The sequence below is a fragment of the Penaeus monodon genome, chromosome 6 (genome assembly GCF_015228065.2).
Source record: "Penaeus monodon isolate SGIC_2016 chromosome 6, NSTDA_Pmon_1, whole genome shotgun sequence".
NCBI lineage: Eukaryota > Metazoa > Arthropoda > Malacostraca > Decapoda > Penaeidae > Penaeus > Penaeus monodon.
This window is the reverse complement of record NC_051391.1, coordinates 1,827,228-1,847,227: the sequence shown is the minus strand read 5'-3', so window position 1 is coordinate 1,847,227 and position 20,000 is coordinate 1,827,228. Positions and strand designations below refer to the sequence as shown.

At 40.7% G+C, this 20,000-nt stretch overlaps 2 protein-coding genes across 5 annotated transcripts in view; one reads left to right on the top strand and one right to left on the bottom strand.

Moving 5' to 3' along the window:
* Positions 1–7,092, top strand: part of LOC119574136 (solute carrier family 22 member 6-like) — an 8,365-nt gene extending 1,273 nt beyond the window's left edge. Inside the window, exons 2-12 of the mRNA XM_037921219.1 lie at positions 119–227; positions 981–1,191; positions 1,635–1,738; positions 2,259–2,413; positions 2,588–2,756; positions 3,103–3,241; positions 3,396–3,577; positions 4,177–4,337; positions 4,800–4,864; positions 5,263–5,382; positions 6,174–7,092. Of these exons, the coding sequence (XP_037777147.1) occupies positions 119–227; positions 981–1,191; positions 1,635–1,738; positions 2,259–2,413; positions 2,588–2,756; positions 3,103–3,241; positions 3,396–3,577; positions 4,177–4,337; positions 4,800–4,864; positions 5,263–5,382; positions 6,174–6,368 (1,610 nt within the window). The 3' untranslated portion in view covers positions 6,369–7,092. The remainder of the gene's footprint in view (positions 1–118; positions 228–980; positions 1,192–1,634; positions 1,739–2,258; positions 2,414–2,587; positions 2,757–3,102; positions 3,242–3,395; positions 3,578–4,176; positions 4,338–4,799; positions 4,865–5,262; positions 5,383–6,173) is intronic.
* A 4,292-nt stretch (positions 7,093–11,384) lies between these two features.
* Positions 11,385–20,000, bottom strand: part of LOC119574134 (complement receptor type 2-like) — a 27,272-nt gene continuing 18,656 nt past the window's right edge. For 3 of the 4 annotated variants that reach the window (XM_037921215.1, XM_037921216.1, XM_037921218.1), the window contains 7 exons: positions 18,721–18,880; positions 17,869–17,955; positions 16,821–16,972; positions 16,350–16,529; positions 14,845–15,027; positions 12,169–12,339; positions 11,385–11,646 (listed from right to left, as the gene is read on the bottom strand). In XM_037921215.1, the coding sequence (XP_037777143.1) occupies positions 11,453–11,646; positions 12,169–12,339; positions 14,845–15,027; positions 16,350–16,529; positions 16,821–16,972; positions 17,869–17,955; positions 18,721–18,880 (1,127 nt within the window). In that variant the 3' untranslated portion in view covers positions 11,385–11,452. The remainder of the gene's footprint in view (positions 11,647–12,168; positions 12,340–14,844; positions 15,028–16,349; positions 16,530–16,820; positions 16,973–17,868; positions 17,956–18,720; positions 18,881–20,000) is intronic. The other variant, XM_037921217.1, reaches the window with a different exon arrangement.

Sequence of the window (20,000 nt, the reverse complement as noted above, 5' to 3'; positions counted from 1 at the left end):
AGAAAGAGAGAAAGAAAGAAAGAAAAAGAAGAAAAAAGTAATGAAAGAGAGCGAAACAAACAAACAAAGAAAGAACGAAAGAACGAGAGCACATTCACTGAAATCGCTTTGGTTGCAGTCCACGCCATGGTCCCGGTGCATCAGCTGGGGTCCACGCTGCTGAGCTCTCCTGTCGACTTCCGTTGCCTCCGCCCCCGCGCCTCGCCCGCCCGCGCCGCCCACGACAGGTCAGGTGCTGCGCCTCTGCGTGCGCACGTATGTAGGGTGTACATACATGTCCTTCTGTATGTATGTATGTGTGTATACACACACACACACACACACACACACACACACACACACACACACACACACACACACACATATATATATATATATGTGTGTGTGTGTGTGTGTGTGTGTGTGTGTGTGTGTGTGTGTGTGTGTGTGTGTGTGTGTGTGTGTGTGTGTTTTGTGTGTGTGTGTGTGTGTTGTGTGTGTGTGTGTGTGTGTGTGTGTGTGTGTGTGTATATACAGACACAATCACAAACACAAACACAAACACAAACACGAACACGAACACGAACACACAGATCCATGAATGTAACACGTATAAATATAAGTATATGGCTACCTGTACGAATGCACATGCTCGGCATCATAAATAAAAGCTGCGTCGTTTTGAAAGTGTTCTGACTCACGTCCACCATCGGCACTTTTTCCCGACACACAACAGGCCATCATATAAATCCACGCCATCTGTTGCCGGGCAGGAGAAGCCTCTTGGTAGAAAATGGAAGGTTTATTATCTTATCTTATTTATTTATTTATTTGTTTATTTATTTATTTATTTTATTTTATCATTATTATTATTTTTTCTTTTGCAGGAGAGGCTTCTAAGCAGAGAATAGATGCGTTATTTTTTCTCTCTAACACTCGGAGCAACTTTGGAATCAAACACAGTAATTAAATACAATATTTTTTTTTCTCGTATTTCCCAGCGAGGGGAGTGGGTACCAGACAGATCTGCCTGCCGTCGACCTGCCCGAGTTCCCAAGCCTCTGCCTCGACCCTGCCAACCTGTCAGCCGCCCTCCGCCCTGCCAACGCGACCGTCAGCAAAGTCAGCCTCACGCGGATCTCCACTGGCATACCGTCCTGCCCGGAGGTTGAATATGACACCTCCGTTTTCACCTCAACTATAATCACAGAGGTGATTACCGTCATAGGGGTGCTTGTTCATTGGGAAAGATGAGGTGAAATTGTGTTGCACAGGGTCTTCGTATATTGCAGAAGCGGTCATGAAGCCTGTCGTAATAGTGTATTGTAGTGTTTTTTTTTTTTAAAGGGTTTCGAGTATTTCTCTCTCTGGCTCTCTGTCTCTCTCTCTCTCTCCCCTTCTCTCTCTCCCTTTCTCTCTCTCTCTCCTTCTCTCTGTCTCCTTCTCTCTCTCTCTCCTTCTCTCTCTCCTTCTCTCTCTCTCTCTCTCTCTCTCTCTCTCTTTCTCTCTCTCTCTCTCTTTCTCTCTGTGTGACTCTCTCTTTATATCTATCTATCTATCTATCTATCTATCTATCTATCTATCTATCTATCTACCCATCTATCTACCTATGCATATTTATATTAAAACCAGAATTAACTCTCTGCTCTCTTCAGTGGCACCTCATTTGCGAGAGGACATCGTGGAGGACGCTGTTCCCGATGATGTATCCCGTCGGGTCTCTGCTCGGGAGCGCCATCGGGGGATACTTCAGCGACAGGTACCGCATGACGTAACCTGGAGAGTTTTAGTTCAAAGGGCACCGCGGAAAAATACCTTCAGATAGCGATAAGACGTTTAATTATGTTATTTGGATGAGGGCGATAGATACTTACAGGATCATATATATATATATATATATATATATATATATATATATATATATATATTTTTTTTTTTTTTTAATTAATTAATTAATTAATTATTTTTTTTAATTTTTTTATTTTTATTTATTATTTTTTTTTCCTTTTTTCTATATCGTAATGTAGTTTTTATTAGAAACCATAAGTGTTTTTATTTAGGCTCGTCATCATGATTTTTAGATTGAGGGTGTTCCCGAATCCGCTCCCGAGTTTATTAGGAATCTCGAAGCCAAAGTCGCAATCAGAACAACCGTAAACAGATTTCAATCCTGGAGACAACTCCCCCCCTCCCCCCCCCAAAAAAAAAGAAAAAAAAAGAAAAAAGAAAATGCACGAAAGTTAATCCCTTCTCTCATCATTCGTGGCTCTTCTTAACAGGATCGGCCGAAAGTTAACCTCCAGAATCGGCGTCCTGCTCGCCCTGCCCACGTGCCTCGGGATCACCGTGGTGCCCTGGTTCAGCGTCATGTTGGCCATGAAGATGCTGGCAGGATTTGCGGCGATTTTCGTGTTCTATCCGTGCTACAGCCTCGGTGAGAGACAAATCCCCCTGTATCCTTTGCATCCCGTGGTATTCAGTCAAGATATTGTGCCTGAACCTTGCACGACCGTCTGCCTGATCTTTTTTTATTTTATTTTTTTAAATTATTTATTTATTTACTTATTTATTTTTTAAAATATCTTCTCCTCCTTCTGCGTCCCTCCAGCCGCCGAGACGTCGCCGCCACGTCACAGAGGCTCCACCTTAATGCTCCTCTCCTTGGCCTTCTTCGTGGTCATGACGGCGTTCGGGGCCCTCGGCTACGTGGTGACGTCGTGGAGGGTCCTCTGGCTCATCTGCAACGTCCCTCTCTTGATCGCGGTGCCGATGACCATGTGAGTGGGACTGGAATGGGCCGTTCATGCTTGGAGAAAGAGAGAGAGAGAAAGAGAGAGAGAGAGAGAGAGAGAGAGAGAGAGAGAGAGAGAGAGAGAGAGAGAGAGAGAGAGAGAGAGAGAGAGAGAGAGAGAGGAGAGAGAGAGAGAGAGAGAGAGAGAGAGAGAGAGAGAGAGAGAGAAGAGAGAGAGAGAGAGGGGAGAGAGAGAGAGAGAGAAGGAGAGAGAGAGATATAAAGGTAGATAAATAAACAGATAAAAATATATATAATGATAGACAGACACATAGCCAGAGAGACAGAAAATGGAGTCCCCCCTGATGATCACAAACACCAACGGCTTCCAGGTTGATCGACGAGTCTCCCCGCTGGCTGATCCAGAAGGGCTTCGGGGCAGAGGCGGCCGCGGTGCTCGAAAGGGCGGCGCTGAAGAATGGCGTCCAGCTTTCAGACGGAACCAACTCGTATCTGGAGAAACTCAAACTGGTAAGCCATTTTGATGTGATGGTATTTTGTGGCTTATAATGTTCTTCATTTTGGGAAAAGATTCGGGATAATGATCAGGATGATAATTTCCCTGTTTTCACACACAACATGGAAGCCATTCCATGCACCTAATTCAATGCTCAAACTCTGGCAGCTGAGCGCGAGTTCCGGAGCAGCGGCCACAGGGGATGGATGCCTGTGCTCGTGGATCTCGAATGCCTTGTCTTATCTCCGGTCGCCTGCCATGCGCCTCGTCCTTGTGGTTACGCCCTTGGTCTGGCTCTTCCAGAGGATGGTGTACGTAGGCATCATCCTCAGTGCCAACAACTTCACCAGGTTGGTTTTTGTGGCGCTCCAGACACTTAGAAGTTCGTCTTGCTGTTCCTCTGTCTTATCCTAGAGCTATTGAATATTTTTTTTTGTTCATTTTTATTAAGCATTGCCCTTTGATTGTTATTTTCTTAAAGTTTTCCTTTTCATTTTGTGTCTTCCTCTTAATGCTCTCTGTTTGTTCCTCCCTTTTAATGGTCTTTGCCTTTCCCACCCTTTTAAGGTCTTCCTTTTAATGCTCTCTCCATGTTCCTTCCTTGTAATGCTTTCCTTATAATGCTCTCTGCTGGTCCTCCTTTTTAATGCCTTTCTTTTCACAGTCTCTAAAAGTTCCTCACTTATAATACTCTCTGTTTGTTCCTCTCCCTTTCAGTGCCTTCACCTTAATGCTCTCAACTCGTTCATCTGATTTAATGATCTCTCCTTGTCCCTTCCTTATAATACCTTCTCCTTGTTCCTCCCTTCTAATGCCTGCTCCTTGTCCCTTCCTTATAATACCTTCTCCTTGGCCCTCCCTTCTAATACCTGCTCCTTGCCCCTCCCTTATAATACCTTCTCCTTGTTCCTCCCTTCTAATGCCTGCCCCTTGTCCCTCCCTTTCTCAGTAACAGCCCCTTCGAGTTCGTGATCATCTCCGGCGGAATAGGTGGGATAACAGTCCTTCTGACGACGCCAGTCATGGTGAAGCTCGGCAGGAAGACCATTATTGTTGGGGCTTTCCTCACCAGCACCGTCATGCTGCTCTGCGACTTGGCTGTGCCCGAAGGTACTCACTTCTTGCGAGAGTTTATGCATGCAGTTTGTATGTCAAGTGTGATGCTATAGGATAGTGTGCAAAGCAATTTTTTGCCACATTGGCTGCTGGATACATGTCTATCTCTCCATCTGCCTACCTTTCTTTCTATCTATTTATTCATCACTCCCTGATTGTAAAAGGTTTCACAACACACACACACACACACGCACACACATACATACACACGCACACACACACACACACACACACACACACACACACACACACACACACACACACACACACACACACACACACACACACACACACACAAAGAGAGAAAGAAAAAGAGATAGAGAAAGAGAAAGAGAAAGGGACAGTGACAGAGCGACAGACTTTATGTAAATGTATTACCACACAACAGTGCCTGAAACCCTCTTAATTCCTAACACCCTTGGCCTCTCCTGAAGTAACCCAAGGCCGCCGTTTCAGAACACTGGTGGCTCAAATGGATCCTCGTCCTGGGTGCCTTCTGCCTCTCCGTCGGGGCCTTCCAGGTGGGTCCTTCAGTCCTGTCGGTCGTTCACGAAACAGCTGTTCGTTCTAGATTTGACACAGATTTACGTACTTGGATTTAAGACTTACAGTAACTGCGATGCGCGCGTGTGTATTTTAGAAAGATTTACGCAGTCACACAGACACACACACACACGCGCGCGCGCGCGCGCGCGCGCGCGTGTGTGTGTGTGTCTGTGTGTGTGTTTGTGAGAGTGTGTTTGTGCTTGTGTTAGTGTATGGGTGCCTCTGAGCGAGCGAGCGAGCATGCGTGCGTGAGAGTGTGTACGTATGTAATATATATAAATGTAGATATCCATATTCCTAAGAACCCCGATTTCTCTCCGTCTTAAATGGAATCTTCAGATCCCTAACAGCTTCCCCGACCGTCACCCTGCAGGTAAACTACGTGTTCGCCGCTGAGCTGATGCCGACGGTGATTCGAACTCGCGGCTTCACGCTCTGTAATCTCGTGGGCTGTATCGGGGAGGCGCTCGTCCCTATTGTAACGGAAGTGGTGGTGAGTACAGCTAAATACTTAAAAAGAAAATAAAAGAAAAGAAATAACAATAAAAATGAAATAATAATAATAAAAAAGAATAAATGCTTCTTCATCCAAATAGACAAATGGTTAATGGTTAATAGTTAAAACAAATGAATGACATCAAGGTCATATAGCACTATGGTAAAGTATAGTAGCAAAAGGGGATTAGGAATTAGTTAATGATTAGGAAAAAGTTAAAGGTTTAAACCGTACTAGAAGGTAGTATGGTAGTGAAAGGGTAGAGAGGATGAATTGATGGGGTATATATGTTAAGGGTTGTTAAAAGAGTGAGTTAAGGGGTTAGGGCAGTTATATCAAATGGAGGATATTTATGCATATGAAGAAGGAGAATAAGTTGTCTGTGGAAAGGGTAAGGGATTCCAAATAGACAAGGAAAATGTGAAGAAATAAAGGGATAATTATTTTAGTTGGAATTTTTCATTTTTGTTTAATATATATTCTCAATTTATACGTCTAAATATTTATTTTTTTATTATAATCTAATTAGTTTTTAATTTTACGTCTATTTTCATTTTAGCTACATACTACGCTCTGTCAGTATGGCAGTAGAACCCCATTTCCTTCGCCATGACCCTCATTTTCACCTACACACAATTTTACCCATGCCATTATGCAATATTCATTCTCAACCTGCATTACCATCTTCTTAATCTTAATCTCAATCATCCATTCGTAGTCAGTGACACAAAAACTCATTTCTCACCTTCATCTTTATCTCATTTTAACCCCCCCCTCCCCCTTCTTAGAGTCGCTACGCATGGTGGGCCTCCAGTGTGTGTTTCGGGATCGCGGGCATCTTGGCAAGTGTCCTGGTGACCTTGCTTCCCGAGACGAAGGGGAGTTCGCTGCCAGAGAGCATCGCGGACGTCGAGGAGAGACACAACAGCATTAAGAACAAAGACTCAGACAAAGACACAAAGAAAGAAAAGGGTGTTGTATAATAAACAGACAAATATATAGATAAAAAAAAAACAGTGAACAAAGGCACAAATATAGAAAAAGGTCTTGTATAATAAACAGACAAAAAGATAGATATTAGAAACAGTGAACAAACAAAGACACAGACAAAGACACAAAGATAGAAAAAGGTGTTGAATATGATAAACAGACAAACAGACACAAAACAACAACAACAACAACAACAACAACAACAAGCATATAAAACGCTTAAACGAAGAGACAGTTAGGAAGAATGAACTGTGTTGGTCTTTCCTTTTGGTTTCTGTGATAACGGTTGCAGATAATACTCTTTCTGATATCCGTAAGAACAGAAGGAAGATGCGTAACAGTAAATAATAATAATAATAATGATAATAATAATAACAATAATAATAATAATGATAATAATAATGATAATAAAGGAAGACAGGAGAAGAAATAATATAAAGGATATATATATATATGAGTATGATATATGTCGTGTTGTGATATTGATGCTAAAATCAATATCTTATCTTTAAAATATATTGCAAAGAAATTTCAAAATGTAGCGTCTATCAAAAGATCAAATAAATATGTATAACCATTTGTAAAGAAGATAATTTAATGGGATCTGTAAAATGCAATGTTTGCATCCAATTCGAAACGTTATTAAAAAAAAATTGTAAACCAGAATGAACTTGTCAGAGCCATGTTGAACATCCGGCAAATAAACGTGCAATATTATTCGTCTAATTAATTTCTATGTCACCTGTTTAATGAATTCATATAATTAGTACACTGTATATGAGAAGGATACTAAATCATCATTGAGAAATCTAGGGCATTATAATCATACAATAGAAGAAAATATCCTTGCAGGATAATGTTATGCAAATGCAGCCCTACAAGATCACTATAATTGTAGGCTATATGTAGTGATCTTGCATACCTCATTTATTTATTTATATATATATATATATATATATATATATATATATATAAATATATACATAAACTATTAATATATATTATAATATATATTATATATATATTGTATATATAATAAATATATATATATATATATATATATATATATTATATATATATATATATATATATATATATATATATATATATATATTATATATATCATATAATATAATATATAATATATATATTTATTATTACCTTATGCTACTAATCATATATACAATATATGTAATTTGTCACTGTCCTTTGAGACTACAGATCACATCGCAAGCACAGTCTCTTTTCCGATGACGTGGCATTGCAAAGGGCTAGGAGACTGACATTTCTCATCGGGATTCTATTCTTATTACCTGCTGGACATTAGTCAAAAGGACATTAAAAAAAACGAACATATCATTGGAAGGATAACACCGAGATCAGTCACGTCAGGCTAACTTATTACAGATATATGCCTGTGTTGACCGGTAGCTAGCACGATGTGAGAAAGGCGTAACTGCGTGTTAGACTTCCGTAACAGGAACCACCTTAAGCTTTCGGACTATGGCTGCTGCATGATAACATATCAAGACTAAAAAGGAGATTATAAAAAAAAAAGTCGATGCATGAAGGATCAATTCACTTAACTTATTATATATCATTTTGCAGAATGTCCGTTTTGTTCTTGACACTGGTGCGACATGATATGATTTCCACCTGGCCACAACTTAAGCGTAGAGTAAATTTCATACAGGAAAAAACTTTCAGGGAGCGAATCTAACGGATTATCAGAACTCTAACAGTGATATTAGAATATTAGAACGATGTAAGGACAACTGGGTCGATCAGAAGTTGCATTGGGCCGAAATAACTGCAATTAGACATTTGCATACAAGGATTACAAATCTTGTCGTTGAGACGATTAATGGATTATTCCACGGTTAACGAGTACGAAGAAATATTCAATCGAAAAACATTTGTGAAGTTTCATAGTCTAGGTATTAACATAGTACATCAACTTTTTAGGACATTACTGGCATGTGAGTTTACACACACACTTGGAATTTATTAATCACCAACTGCAGTTTATTGCTTCGTATAATGACAATAACTATTCTGAAAGACTTGCACATGGTTGGGGATTGTACAGTTATCTTTGAACAGCGAACAACTTACTAGACTAATAATCATGCATTTTTTTAGTTTTATATAACGTTGCCAGCAGGGTTCCCGTTGTATAGTTTTTCCTCTCGTTTCACTAAAAGCTACCTGGCATATACATAACGATAGATCCAAAGAGCAACATTGATTCACAAATGACACGAAAGCACAATAATGTGAATCTCAAAGTTAAAAGTGAGGGCTCTACGTGTGATATAAGGAAAGGTATATAGTAATTACAACCAGCATAAGCGAGACGGAGCTAAGGTTTTGTTATAGACTGTAGGCAATACTCTCTATATATATCTTTGGTAACAGAACGACTAACTCACCACAGGACACAGTGAAGCGCCAGGGACAGCTAGACAGATCTTAAGAGTAAGTGCATAATGGTAAAGAGACCCACAGAACATTTTCCGAGAAGAGGCTTGGAACATGGCAAAATGATAATTTTTTTCCCCCTGTTTCAGCTAACTCGTTGGTCTTTTAATGCAGCAAAAGACCGGTATTGCACTCGATAAAATCCACTGGTCTGTGAATACCTAAAGCGTCGTAAATGCTTCGAGAGACCATGTTATCGTGGCGTTTGTTTGCGTAAGTAGCCCGGTAGACTGTGCCATATTCCACTGCCTCTTCCTTGCCGCGGTGATTTCAGAGTAATAAGTTCCAGAGAAAATATAAAGTTTGTGACGAATTCCATAACCTTAACAGTGGAAGATTTGATAAAGCTTGAGTGGTAAATACTTGACTAAGTTTAGATTCCTTCACCTGTCAGAGAGAAATGCAAGACCAAGTTCCAGTGAGAAATACTTAGGCAAAATCGAGAGTCGAATGACAGACATGAACATTGCTTTGTCTTTCAAAATATTGCTAAGTAATTTTATGCTAAATTTCCAAGGAAAATATTTTTTTTATTTATTATTTCATGACATTCCTATAAATCTCTCTCTTTCTTTTTTAAAAATACATATTTTTTTTTCAGGGACTTTGTGTTTTACGCATGCATGTTCACACATTACCATCAACCGAAAATATATCTTTCTTGAGGAAAGTAATTTGGAGAAGCCTTTGTGTCTTGACTTGATATATATATATATATATATATATATATATATATATATATATATATAGATATATGTATATATATATATATATATATATAATATAATATGATGTATGTATGTATATATATAATATAATATATATATATATATATATATATATATATATATATATATATATATATATATATATATGTATGTATATAACGAGAAAGGGAGTGGACAGACGTGGCGAGGACGCCTCCTTAACCTGCTGAGTGGGAGAGAGAAAGCCGTTTGCTCTTGGGCGCCTTAACCCTGCCGCTAAGACCCAGCCCCCTTGCTCGGCGCTGCCAGGGGGAGCAGCTCTCGCGGTGCCCTGCGAGCGACGCCCATGCGACCCGGGGTGACGGACCGATCGTGTTCAGTAAAAGGAAAGAGAGTCAGTCAATAAATCTATGGTGGGGATTATCAAACGATCCGTTGTATTTCATACTTTGTTAAATGTAGACTGTCCATGCTTATGTGTGTGTGTGTGTGTGTATGTATATATATATATATATATATATATATATATATATATATATTTATATATGTATGTATGTATATATGTATATATGTATATATATATATTATATATATATGTATTTATATATATGTGTATATAAATCTCTGTATGTGTGTGTATGTACGCGTGTTTCCGTGTCTCGTTCGAATACGACTATAATTCAGCACGACACTCGCTGGGCGCGTCACTGCCATCAGGCGCCGCCTCGCCCGCCGCCCCTGGTCACCCATCGTCCGGGCAAGAGAAGCGGAATAACAACGATGAGTGTAGATATCACATTGACAATTGGTCGGGGATATGTAAGTCTGCTATCATTCGTTTGTGCGTTGATGCAAGTTCATGAAAATGTTAAATGCAGAAGTTGTGTGCTTTTACATTCTCCAGATCAAGAGGAGGTACGTCGGGTGGAGGCTACGCCGCTCCCTGGAATCTGGATTTCATTGGTCACAGGTCTGTGTTTATATGTATACTGCATGGAAATACGCAGATTTATGCATTTATATGTGTGTGTGTGTGTGTGTGTGTGTGTGTGTGTGTGCGTGTGCGTGCGTGTGTGTTTGTGTGTGTGTGTGTGTGTGTGTGTGTGCGTGCGTGCGTGCGTGTGTGTGTGTGTGTGTGTGTGTGTGTGTGTGTGTGCGTGTATGTATATATGTAAAAACACACGCACATGAGCTCAACCATGTACACACGTAACTCTATGTGCACTTGTTCGCTAACACGGGTGTAGAGTCTGACTAAAAACGCGAATCCAAGGGCGTTTTCTGACCCACAGCCAGCTTAGTCTCTCTTTAAATCCATTGCGTGGAAATAGCATACATAACATTTATCATATACTGCAAAAATATATATGTGTATCGTATTGCATCTTGTATTATTATTTTTCGGGTCCGTTGCTTGATATGTTAAAGCCATGATATGTGTTGTTTTCTTGCTTGTTCGTGGGGGGTTTGGGAATATTGCTTCGGTTTCTATTCTATTTTCATTTACTTCTTCTTCTTGTTTTTTTTCTTCTTGTTTGGTGCTGACAAGGGCGTTTTCCGTCGGTCCTTCTCGTTTGGTGGAGACATTGGCGGCCGAACTCTGTCTCCGGTGATTCCTAAGAAGGCGACAGGTTTCGTCTCGAAAAAAAACACACACACGCCATTCGAAGCCCTCTGAATACACACAAAATCCCGCATGATTATTATTCTGGACATTTTTCAAATCCACAAAATATCGACCCAATTTCTGCAGCCGATTTCTCTATCCCCCCTTTCTTCCCCTCCCCATCCCCTCCCCTTCCCTCTCCCTCTCCCTCTCCCTCCCATGGAACTGATTCATAATTCTCCAAGAGTTCTTCTCGGCCGACGCGGGCACGGGGCACGCGCACTCACTCCTCCGGGATGCACGTGGGCACGGGGGCCGACCACTTGCCCCCCTCCATGCACGTGATGGACCGCACGCCTCGTAGCACGTTTCTGGGGTTACACGTGTAAGTAATGGTATCGTTGATCGGGTAATAGAACTTGATGGGACTCATGATGCCCGAGATGATGGTGCCCGGGTACGTGCAAGCCAGAGAACCTGTGGGGAGGAGGAGGAAGGCAAATGAGATGGTTAGAAATGGCTTCGTAATGGAGACATGGCTGTAATACGCCGTTTGTTCTTTACGTTAAGAGTCAGACTTGCGTGTGCTTACTTTTTACTCCCTGATGGAATTGGTCGTGTGAATATCAGGGTGGCAGCAAAAGCAGTTTAGTTGATAATGTTGATTGATGTTAATCTCACGAATATATTCAGATATAGGGAAGTTTCTATACTAAAATCTTGTTCTTATTATATGACCTCATTGATAGCAGAATGATACCAAGAATGAGGAATTCAAGTTAATTTCACATTACTGTACATTGAGAGTTAAGAAACTAACATCCTCCCCACCACAAACACACACACACACACACACACACACACACACACACACACACACACACACAACACACACACACACACACAACAACAACAACAACCCCCACATCCAAACACCTTCAGAAAATTAAAGAAAAATACTTAACATGCCCTCAAGCAACACCTTCAGACTACACTCACACTTGGGTATTTCCTCCGACCACGTCCCGTCCTCCTGACACACAATCAGCGACTGGCCTTCCAGCATGAAATTGGGATTGCACTTGATGACGACCATGTCTCCGGCGTGGAAGGGACCGTCGCCCGTGACGGTACCATTGGCAGGGGCAGCGGGAGGGATGCAGTTGTCTTCTGCAGGGGGAGAACGGGACAGGTCGTCAGGGGAGGTATTGTTCTAAGAGGGATGGGGTGGGGGTAGGGTGGGGTTGGGCTTGGGGCGGGGTGGGGGGTGGGGTGGGGTGGGTTGGGGTAGGGGTAGGGGTAGGGGGGTTGGGGTTGGGGCTTGGGGTAGGGGTTGGGGTAGGGGTTAGGGTGGTGGTGGGTTGGGGTGGTGTAGGTGGGGTAGGATGAGGTGGGAAGGGCAGGGAAGGAAAGTGATGGGAAGGGAAAGGAAAGGAAAAGGAAAGGAAAGGAAAGGAAAAGAAAGGAAAGGCAAGGCAGAAAGCCATGTGAAGAAGAAGAAGAAGAAGAAGAAGAAGAAGAAGAAGAAGAAAAGGAGACCCTGATAATCTTGACCTACTACTATCTATTTCTGAAAGGGTCCCTCTCGTTTCCAGTCCACTTACGACTATTTCAGTGTCATTTTTTCCTTACTAAAGGAAGATAATTATAATAAAATTAATTATTTTTTTCCCTATTTTACGCAAAACAAAGATGAGAACTCTGACCATTTACTAATTAGATCAAGTCTTAACAGAGGAAAGAGTTAACAGGAAAGGTGGACTCCCTCAACGAGATTTTATTTTATATCTAAATTTCAGAAATGCCAAAAAAATAATGATGATGGTATTAATTATCTCAATCCCTTGATGACATTAATAATCTTAATAATGATTTCGACAGTGTAGAAAAAGGGTGTGAATGAGAATGAATATCTTCATAGCGCAAGTGATGTATATAAGAATGTTTTTTTTTCTACATTTGTTACAATAAACACTATATATTTTATCAATGACGATGATGATGTTAATGAAATAAGACAATACTACAACCGGCACTATTGCAAAACAACAATAATGATAATGATAATGATGATAATGATAATAATGATAAATAATAATATAATAATAATGAATAATAATAAATAATAATAATAATAATAATAATAATAATAATAATAATATAATAATAATAATATACAAGTAATAATAATAATAATATAATAATAATAATAATAATAATAATAATAATAATAAATAATAAATAATAATAATAATAAAAGATAATAATAATAATAATATAAAAATAATAATAATATAATAATAATATAATAATAATAATAATATAATAATAATAATAATAATAATAAATAATAATAATAATAAATAATAATAATAATATAAAGTAATAATAAGATAAAAAAAATGAAAATAGAGATAAGAAAAAGAATAGATAAAAGAGAAGAAATAGAAAAAAGAAAAATAAAAAAAAAAAGAAAGAAATATAAAAAAAGAAAAAAAAAAGAAAAAAAAATAAAAAAGATGAAAAAAGAAAAAAAAAAAAAAGATAAAAAAAGAAAAGAAGAGAGAAGAGAGGAGAGAGAGAGAGAAGAGAGAGAGAGAGGAGGAGAGGAGAGAAGAGAGAGAGAGAGAGAGAGAGAGAGAGAGAAGAGAAGAGAGGAGAGAGAGAAGAGAGAGAGAGAGAGAGAGAGAGAGGAGAGAGAGAGAGAGAGAGAGAGAGAGAGAGAGAGAGAGAGAGAGAGAGAAGAGAGAGAGAGAGAGAGAGGGGAAGAGAGAGAGAGAGAGAGAGAGAGAGAGAAAAGAGAGGAAGAGAGAGAGAGAAGAGAGAGAGAGAGAGAGAGAGAGAGAGAGAGAGAGAGAGAGAGAGAGAGAGAGAGAGAGAGAGAGAAGAGAGAGAGAGAGAGAAGAGAGAGAGAGAGAGAGAGAGAGAGAGAGAGAGAGAGAGAGAGAGAGAGAGAGAGAGAGAGAGAGAGAGAGGCAGACGGACAGACAATGAAAAACAGACATATAGATAGATAAGTAGATGCTAGTATTAGTGAGTATTTCTTCAGAGGTGAACATCAAAATGTCTCAGAGGGCTCAGTGGTTATTATTTTCGCTATCCATGTCTTTCTGAAAAGGGACCTGCATTAGAACTTGTACACAACATACTAACGAAACAGTGTATATAACATACATGCATTGCCCTGCTCTTTATCTATTTTTTTTTTTTAATTGTACACCTGATAATATTACCTATTAATATTTTCAATATGCTTTGGAAATTTTACAAAGAAATTAGTAGAAAAGACACATTAGATTGTGACTAATTAAGTTTCCTTTATAAATGTTGTTTACGATAGCAATATAAACACGTATGTGAAAGAAACAGGTGTAAATGCGAGAGCCACCAAATGTAAAATAAATGTAAAGTTTCAACCAGATCTCTGCTGGAACAACCGTGGTATTAGTAACGTTATTGAATACAAAAAAAAAGATAAAAATAAACTTGAACTTAAAAAGATACAACCGTCTCTATACAGATTGATTGCACTGGCTCCGTTCCCTCCAACAGCGCTGTAGTCAAGAAAGTGTCCCTTCAGCTCTATTCGTACAGCGTGACGTCCCTGCCTCCCCGCCCGCCCGCATTCCTCTCAGCTCCCGCCCACGCCCCCTCCACACACTGCGCCCGCCGTACCCTTGCATCTGGGAGGAGGCGAAGACCACTGTCCGTTTTCCTGGCAGATGGCAGAGGTAGGGCCCTTGACGGGGTGTCCTCGGGGGCAGTCGTACAGGACTTGGCTGCCCACGCCCCGCGCTACGACCGTCACCCGCAGGAGTGGGTCAGTGGGGCTCTCGCGAGGGTCCGGGCACTCTATGTCTAGTGACGAGACACGGGGCAATCAGGGTGAGTTAACTATACCAACACTAAAAAGGGGGTGGTGGTGGGTCTTAGGCCGTGGCATTTTAACTGCAGCAAAAAAGAGGGGCATTTAAAAAACGAAAGCTTTAGACGGGGTGCTGGAGCACCCCTGAACGCGGTGTGAAGGGAGGGAAGCATACGACACACAAGGGGAGGGGGTGAGTGGGAGGGAGGCTGAAGAGGAAACACCAAAGTTGGAGACAAGCGCATGACACGAGTGCCTCCACGTCGGCTATGTCATGCACACTTTTCCAACGGGTCAGTTAGCAACTGAGCCCTCTCCAAGGGGACGAGTTCCTCAGCCGTCCCCGCCGCCACGCCCACCGTGTCATGTTGGTGGTGGCGGACGAGAGGAGGCTCAAGCACGCAGCAACACTCTTCATGACACCAATGGGAACACGAGTCCGGGAATCACGGAGGAATCGGGGATACCAGTGCGGGGTCATAGGAAGGGCAACTTGAATAAGCAGGGTAGACGTGGGGGTGTCTCATGCTCACGTACGGCCGTGAAAAGTGAAGAGGGTTCCAACGCAACTCAAAGGTTCAAGCCGCACACTGACAGACAGAGCATGGACCGATCTGCTTCGAGGCATTCCCCTTGCATGTGCTCTCCATTCAAGTGGTGCTCAGACGAAGGAGGTCTCATAACAGATTCATAAACATTAACTTCAAAAAAAAAAAGTTTTTTTCAAGTCCAGTGCAGATCTAAACAATTTAGCTGTATGAAAGTCACAGGAAAATATCAGATTGATTCATAGCAATGGAAAGAGTAAATATCATTTAAAAGGAAATGAACTTTCTCAGTTACGACCACTCTATTGATATTTTGCCTCGGAAGTCAGAGGCGCTTGCCCCTTTCTCGTTCAAATCTCTGTCATGGCATTCTAGTTCCAAGTGGCATCCTCTTCATTTTAATCTCCCTAAATACTGCAATTTCCTTTTTAATGATGGCAAAAGGGAGTAGCTTACAGCACAGTGTATAAAAGGGCATGCTTGTTGGTGACGGTGAACTTACGGTGCAGTCATGTCTGATCAGCATAAAACTCTGGACATTTATGTTTTGGATTAGCATTCTTCTCATTATAATCATGGCAGTTACTTATCTCTTGAAACAACAGATTACAACAAAGACCAAAGAGCTACTCTTTGCAAGGGAACACAGACTACACACAGAGGACTGCTTCACGTTTAATCTAGAATGAAACAAGTTTAATCCTTCATCAAATCGTCCGTGATGACCTTCCTACACTGAACGGCGCGTCTCCCTGGGCACGACTTACCCTCGCAGCGCGGGAAAGGTGCCGACCAGTTACCCGACGGCAGACACTTGATTTCCGACGCGCCGACGAGAGAGTATCCGACTTCGCAGGAGAACTTGACGATCGTGTTCATCTTCGTCTCGTTGGGCTCGAAGATGACCTTGTCCGATTCGTTCACGTTGATGTTCGGGCAGTGCACACCTGTCGGGGAGAGCGAGGCAACCTTCAGCAGTGGAGATCAGATTGTAGGGCACTTTATACAACCAAAAGCAAGAATTTCCTTTAGAAAGTGAATGCATTTTACGGGTACAAGGAATAACAGAATCCACCCAACGACTATAGCTCATTTACATTCGTACTAAAACGGAATTTACGTAATATAGAGTACTTAATAATAAACTATCTACATATCCTAAAAGGTGAAACGAGGCTGTCTGGATCATCCTTCACCAAGGGATCCTGACACACCACACTCCATGTCCTAGAACTCACGGCGAATGTCCAGGGTAACGACGTGCTTGTGTCCTTTGGGAGTGACGCAGGCGTAGGATCCCGAGTCCTTCGGCTGCGCCCGGTAGATCGAGAGGCGGTATTCCAGCTGTATGTTCCGGTTGGGAGCGTTCGCCCAGCCGTTCGGATAAGGCCTGAGGGAAGGGCGCGAACGTCGAGATCAATCCTTTGAAGGGACTTTTACCTTGAGGGAACGGATTCTGTTCTTATCATTGATGTAAATAATATTCTTTTTTTTTTTACGATAAGATATTACGTTACTTTAGTTTATTCGTCATTCTTTGTGATGTGAGCTAAGAATTTTGAATGATGAATACCGTCGTTCGATAATGGGGGATTTCTGAAGTTTGATGGTGAGAAAAGGCAAGAGATTCCGAGAAAGTAACAAAAAATCATAGGATTTAACACGAAGGTTTTCAGTGATATTCTATGATAAAAAAGCAAAATGAAGGTATTAATAGTAATATATATATTTTTTTCATTTATATATGTATCTATTTTCTGATGAACTTAAAAACAATTTTCTACTGAATTATCTACATAGGTGATGATCAAATGTAACCATTATTAAAGTCACATGATTCCTTCGTATTCATATATATATATATATATATATATATATATATATATATATATATATATATATATATATATATATATATACACATATATATATTTATATATATATATATATATATATATATATATATATATATACATATATATATATATATATATATATATATATATATATATATATATATATATATTTCTCTCTCTCCTCTCTCTCTCTCTCCCTCTCTCTCTCTCTCTTCTCTCTCTTCTCTCTCTCTCTCACTCTCTCTCTCTCTCTCTCTCTCTCTCTCTCTCCTCTCTCTCTCTCTCTCTCTCTCTCTCTCTCTCTCCCCTCCCTCTCCCTCCCTCCCCCCTCCCTCTCCTTCTCCCTCCCTCTCCCCCCTCCCCCTCTCCCTCTCCCTCCCTCACCCTCCCCCTCTCCCTCCCTCTCCCTCTCCCTCTCTCCCCTACTTACGCGAAGCTTCCTCCTCTCTTCTTGCCTCCCTTCACGCGCCCCTTCGCCTTCGTCTTCTTCCTCCGTTTCCCCTTGATGTCGTCGCCTCTGGAATGCGGACGAAAAAAAGAAGTTTAAGAAGGTTTCTGGGAAGTTTAAGAAGTTTTCTGGGAGGTTTAAGAAGGTTTCTGGGAGGTTTAAGGTAGATAGGGAAGTTTAAGGTAGATAGGGAAGTTTAGAAAAGAAAGTAAGATTTGAAAAAAAGAAAAAAGAAGAAAAAAGGTTTAAAAAGGAAGAGTAACGTTAGGATTTTTTTTTTCTTTTTAACTTGATGCCAATAGAAAAATGTAAAAAAAAAAAAAGATAGATCAAGATAAGGATTTTCTTGAATTTAAACTCTGAGTACAGACAATTACGTGCAAAAATAACTATAGAAAAAAAGATAATACAATAAGATAAGATAATACATAAGATGAAACAATAAGAATTGATTCCATAACATATAAATACGCATTTATTCTCTATCCCCCCAGTTACCCGGCACTTCCTCATAATTCTTTATCCCTCTCACTATATCATTATTTATTCCTCTCATTATTCTCTATTCCCTCTCATAATTTCATATCTAAATCTCTCATTATTCCCTCTTCCTCCCGGTGCCCCCTCATAATTCTTTATCCCTCATTACGTCATCATTTATTCCTCTCATTATTATTTTTTTCCTCTCATCATTTCATTATCTAAATCTCTCACTCTTCCCTCTTCCCCCAGATACCCGGCACCCCCTCGTAATTCTCCATCCCTCTCATTATATCATTATTTATTCCTCTCATTATTATTAGTACTATCCTCCCGCTGCCCCCCGGCCCTTACGCGCTCGCAAGGGACACGTTCCAGTTTGGCGTTCCGTGACGGCGCGTGAAGAGGCACTCGAGGTGGAGGACGGTGCCAGGGTAGACGACCAGCTTCCCGTCGTTGCTCTGTGCCATGGGGCCCTTCTCGTTCCGGAAGAGGATGGTCGGCGGCTTGTCCACTGGAAGAAGGAGATGGGTAAGGAGAAGGAGATGGGGGGGAAGGAGATGGAGATGGGGAGGTAGGAGATGGGGGAGAAGGAGATGGAGATGGGGATGAAGATGGGGAAGGAGATGGGGAAGTAGATAGAGATTACCAACACATAAATAACATATCAAATGATGATGGTGATCATAACAACCATAAACATCAATCAACTAAGAAATACCTACAAAATGCCACATCTGTTGCCTCTAATATAATCCATCCAGGATTCTCAGTGGCTTCCGAGCAACTCTACAAGGTTTGTTTACGTACAATTTCATCAATGATTTTTTACTGCGCTGTCCCTGTATTGGAGTCTGTTTACGTACGATTTTATCAATGAATTTTTACTACGCTGTCCCTGTGGTGGAGTTTGTTTACGTACAATTTTATCAATGAATTTTTGCTACGCTGTCCCTGTGGTGGAGTTTGTCTACGTACAGTTTCATCAATGAGGAATTCATGTCGAATAAATTGCAAGTAGAACAACGAAGGGAAGTACAAGAAAACACACGAATATGCCGAAGGCCTTTATGCATTTACTGCTCTGATGAAGCAGTAAGAGCGAAAAGGCCGTCGGCATATTCGTATGTTTTCTTGTACTTTCCCATCGGTGCCCTACTTGCTGTTTCATCAATGAATTTTTACTACGCTGCCCCTGTCGTGGAATTTGTCTACGTGCAGTTTCATCAATGAATCTTTACTACGCTGTCCGTGTCGTGGAGTTTGTCTACGTACAATTTTATCAATGACTTACTATTACGCTGTCCCTCTCGTGGAGTTTGTCTACGTACAGTTTCATCAATGAATTTTTACTACGCTGTCCCTGTCGTGGAGTGAGGCCTCTGGCACCACTTATGAATTGCTTCCGCTCCTCACACTCTCGATAACTTCCCCAAAACAAGGAGGAAATTGAATTTGTCTTAAATTAATTTCATTGCGAGACACTTACGCTCACGGAAGTACATTTTAGATGCTTGTAATGAAAGACTATTTACTACCAAGCCTTTTTTTTTATTTATTTATTTTTTAATGTGATTGTTTTTTTTTTCAATTCCAGGTGGCATCTATGTAGCTTTTCGTATAAATAAAATTGT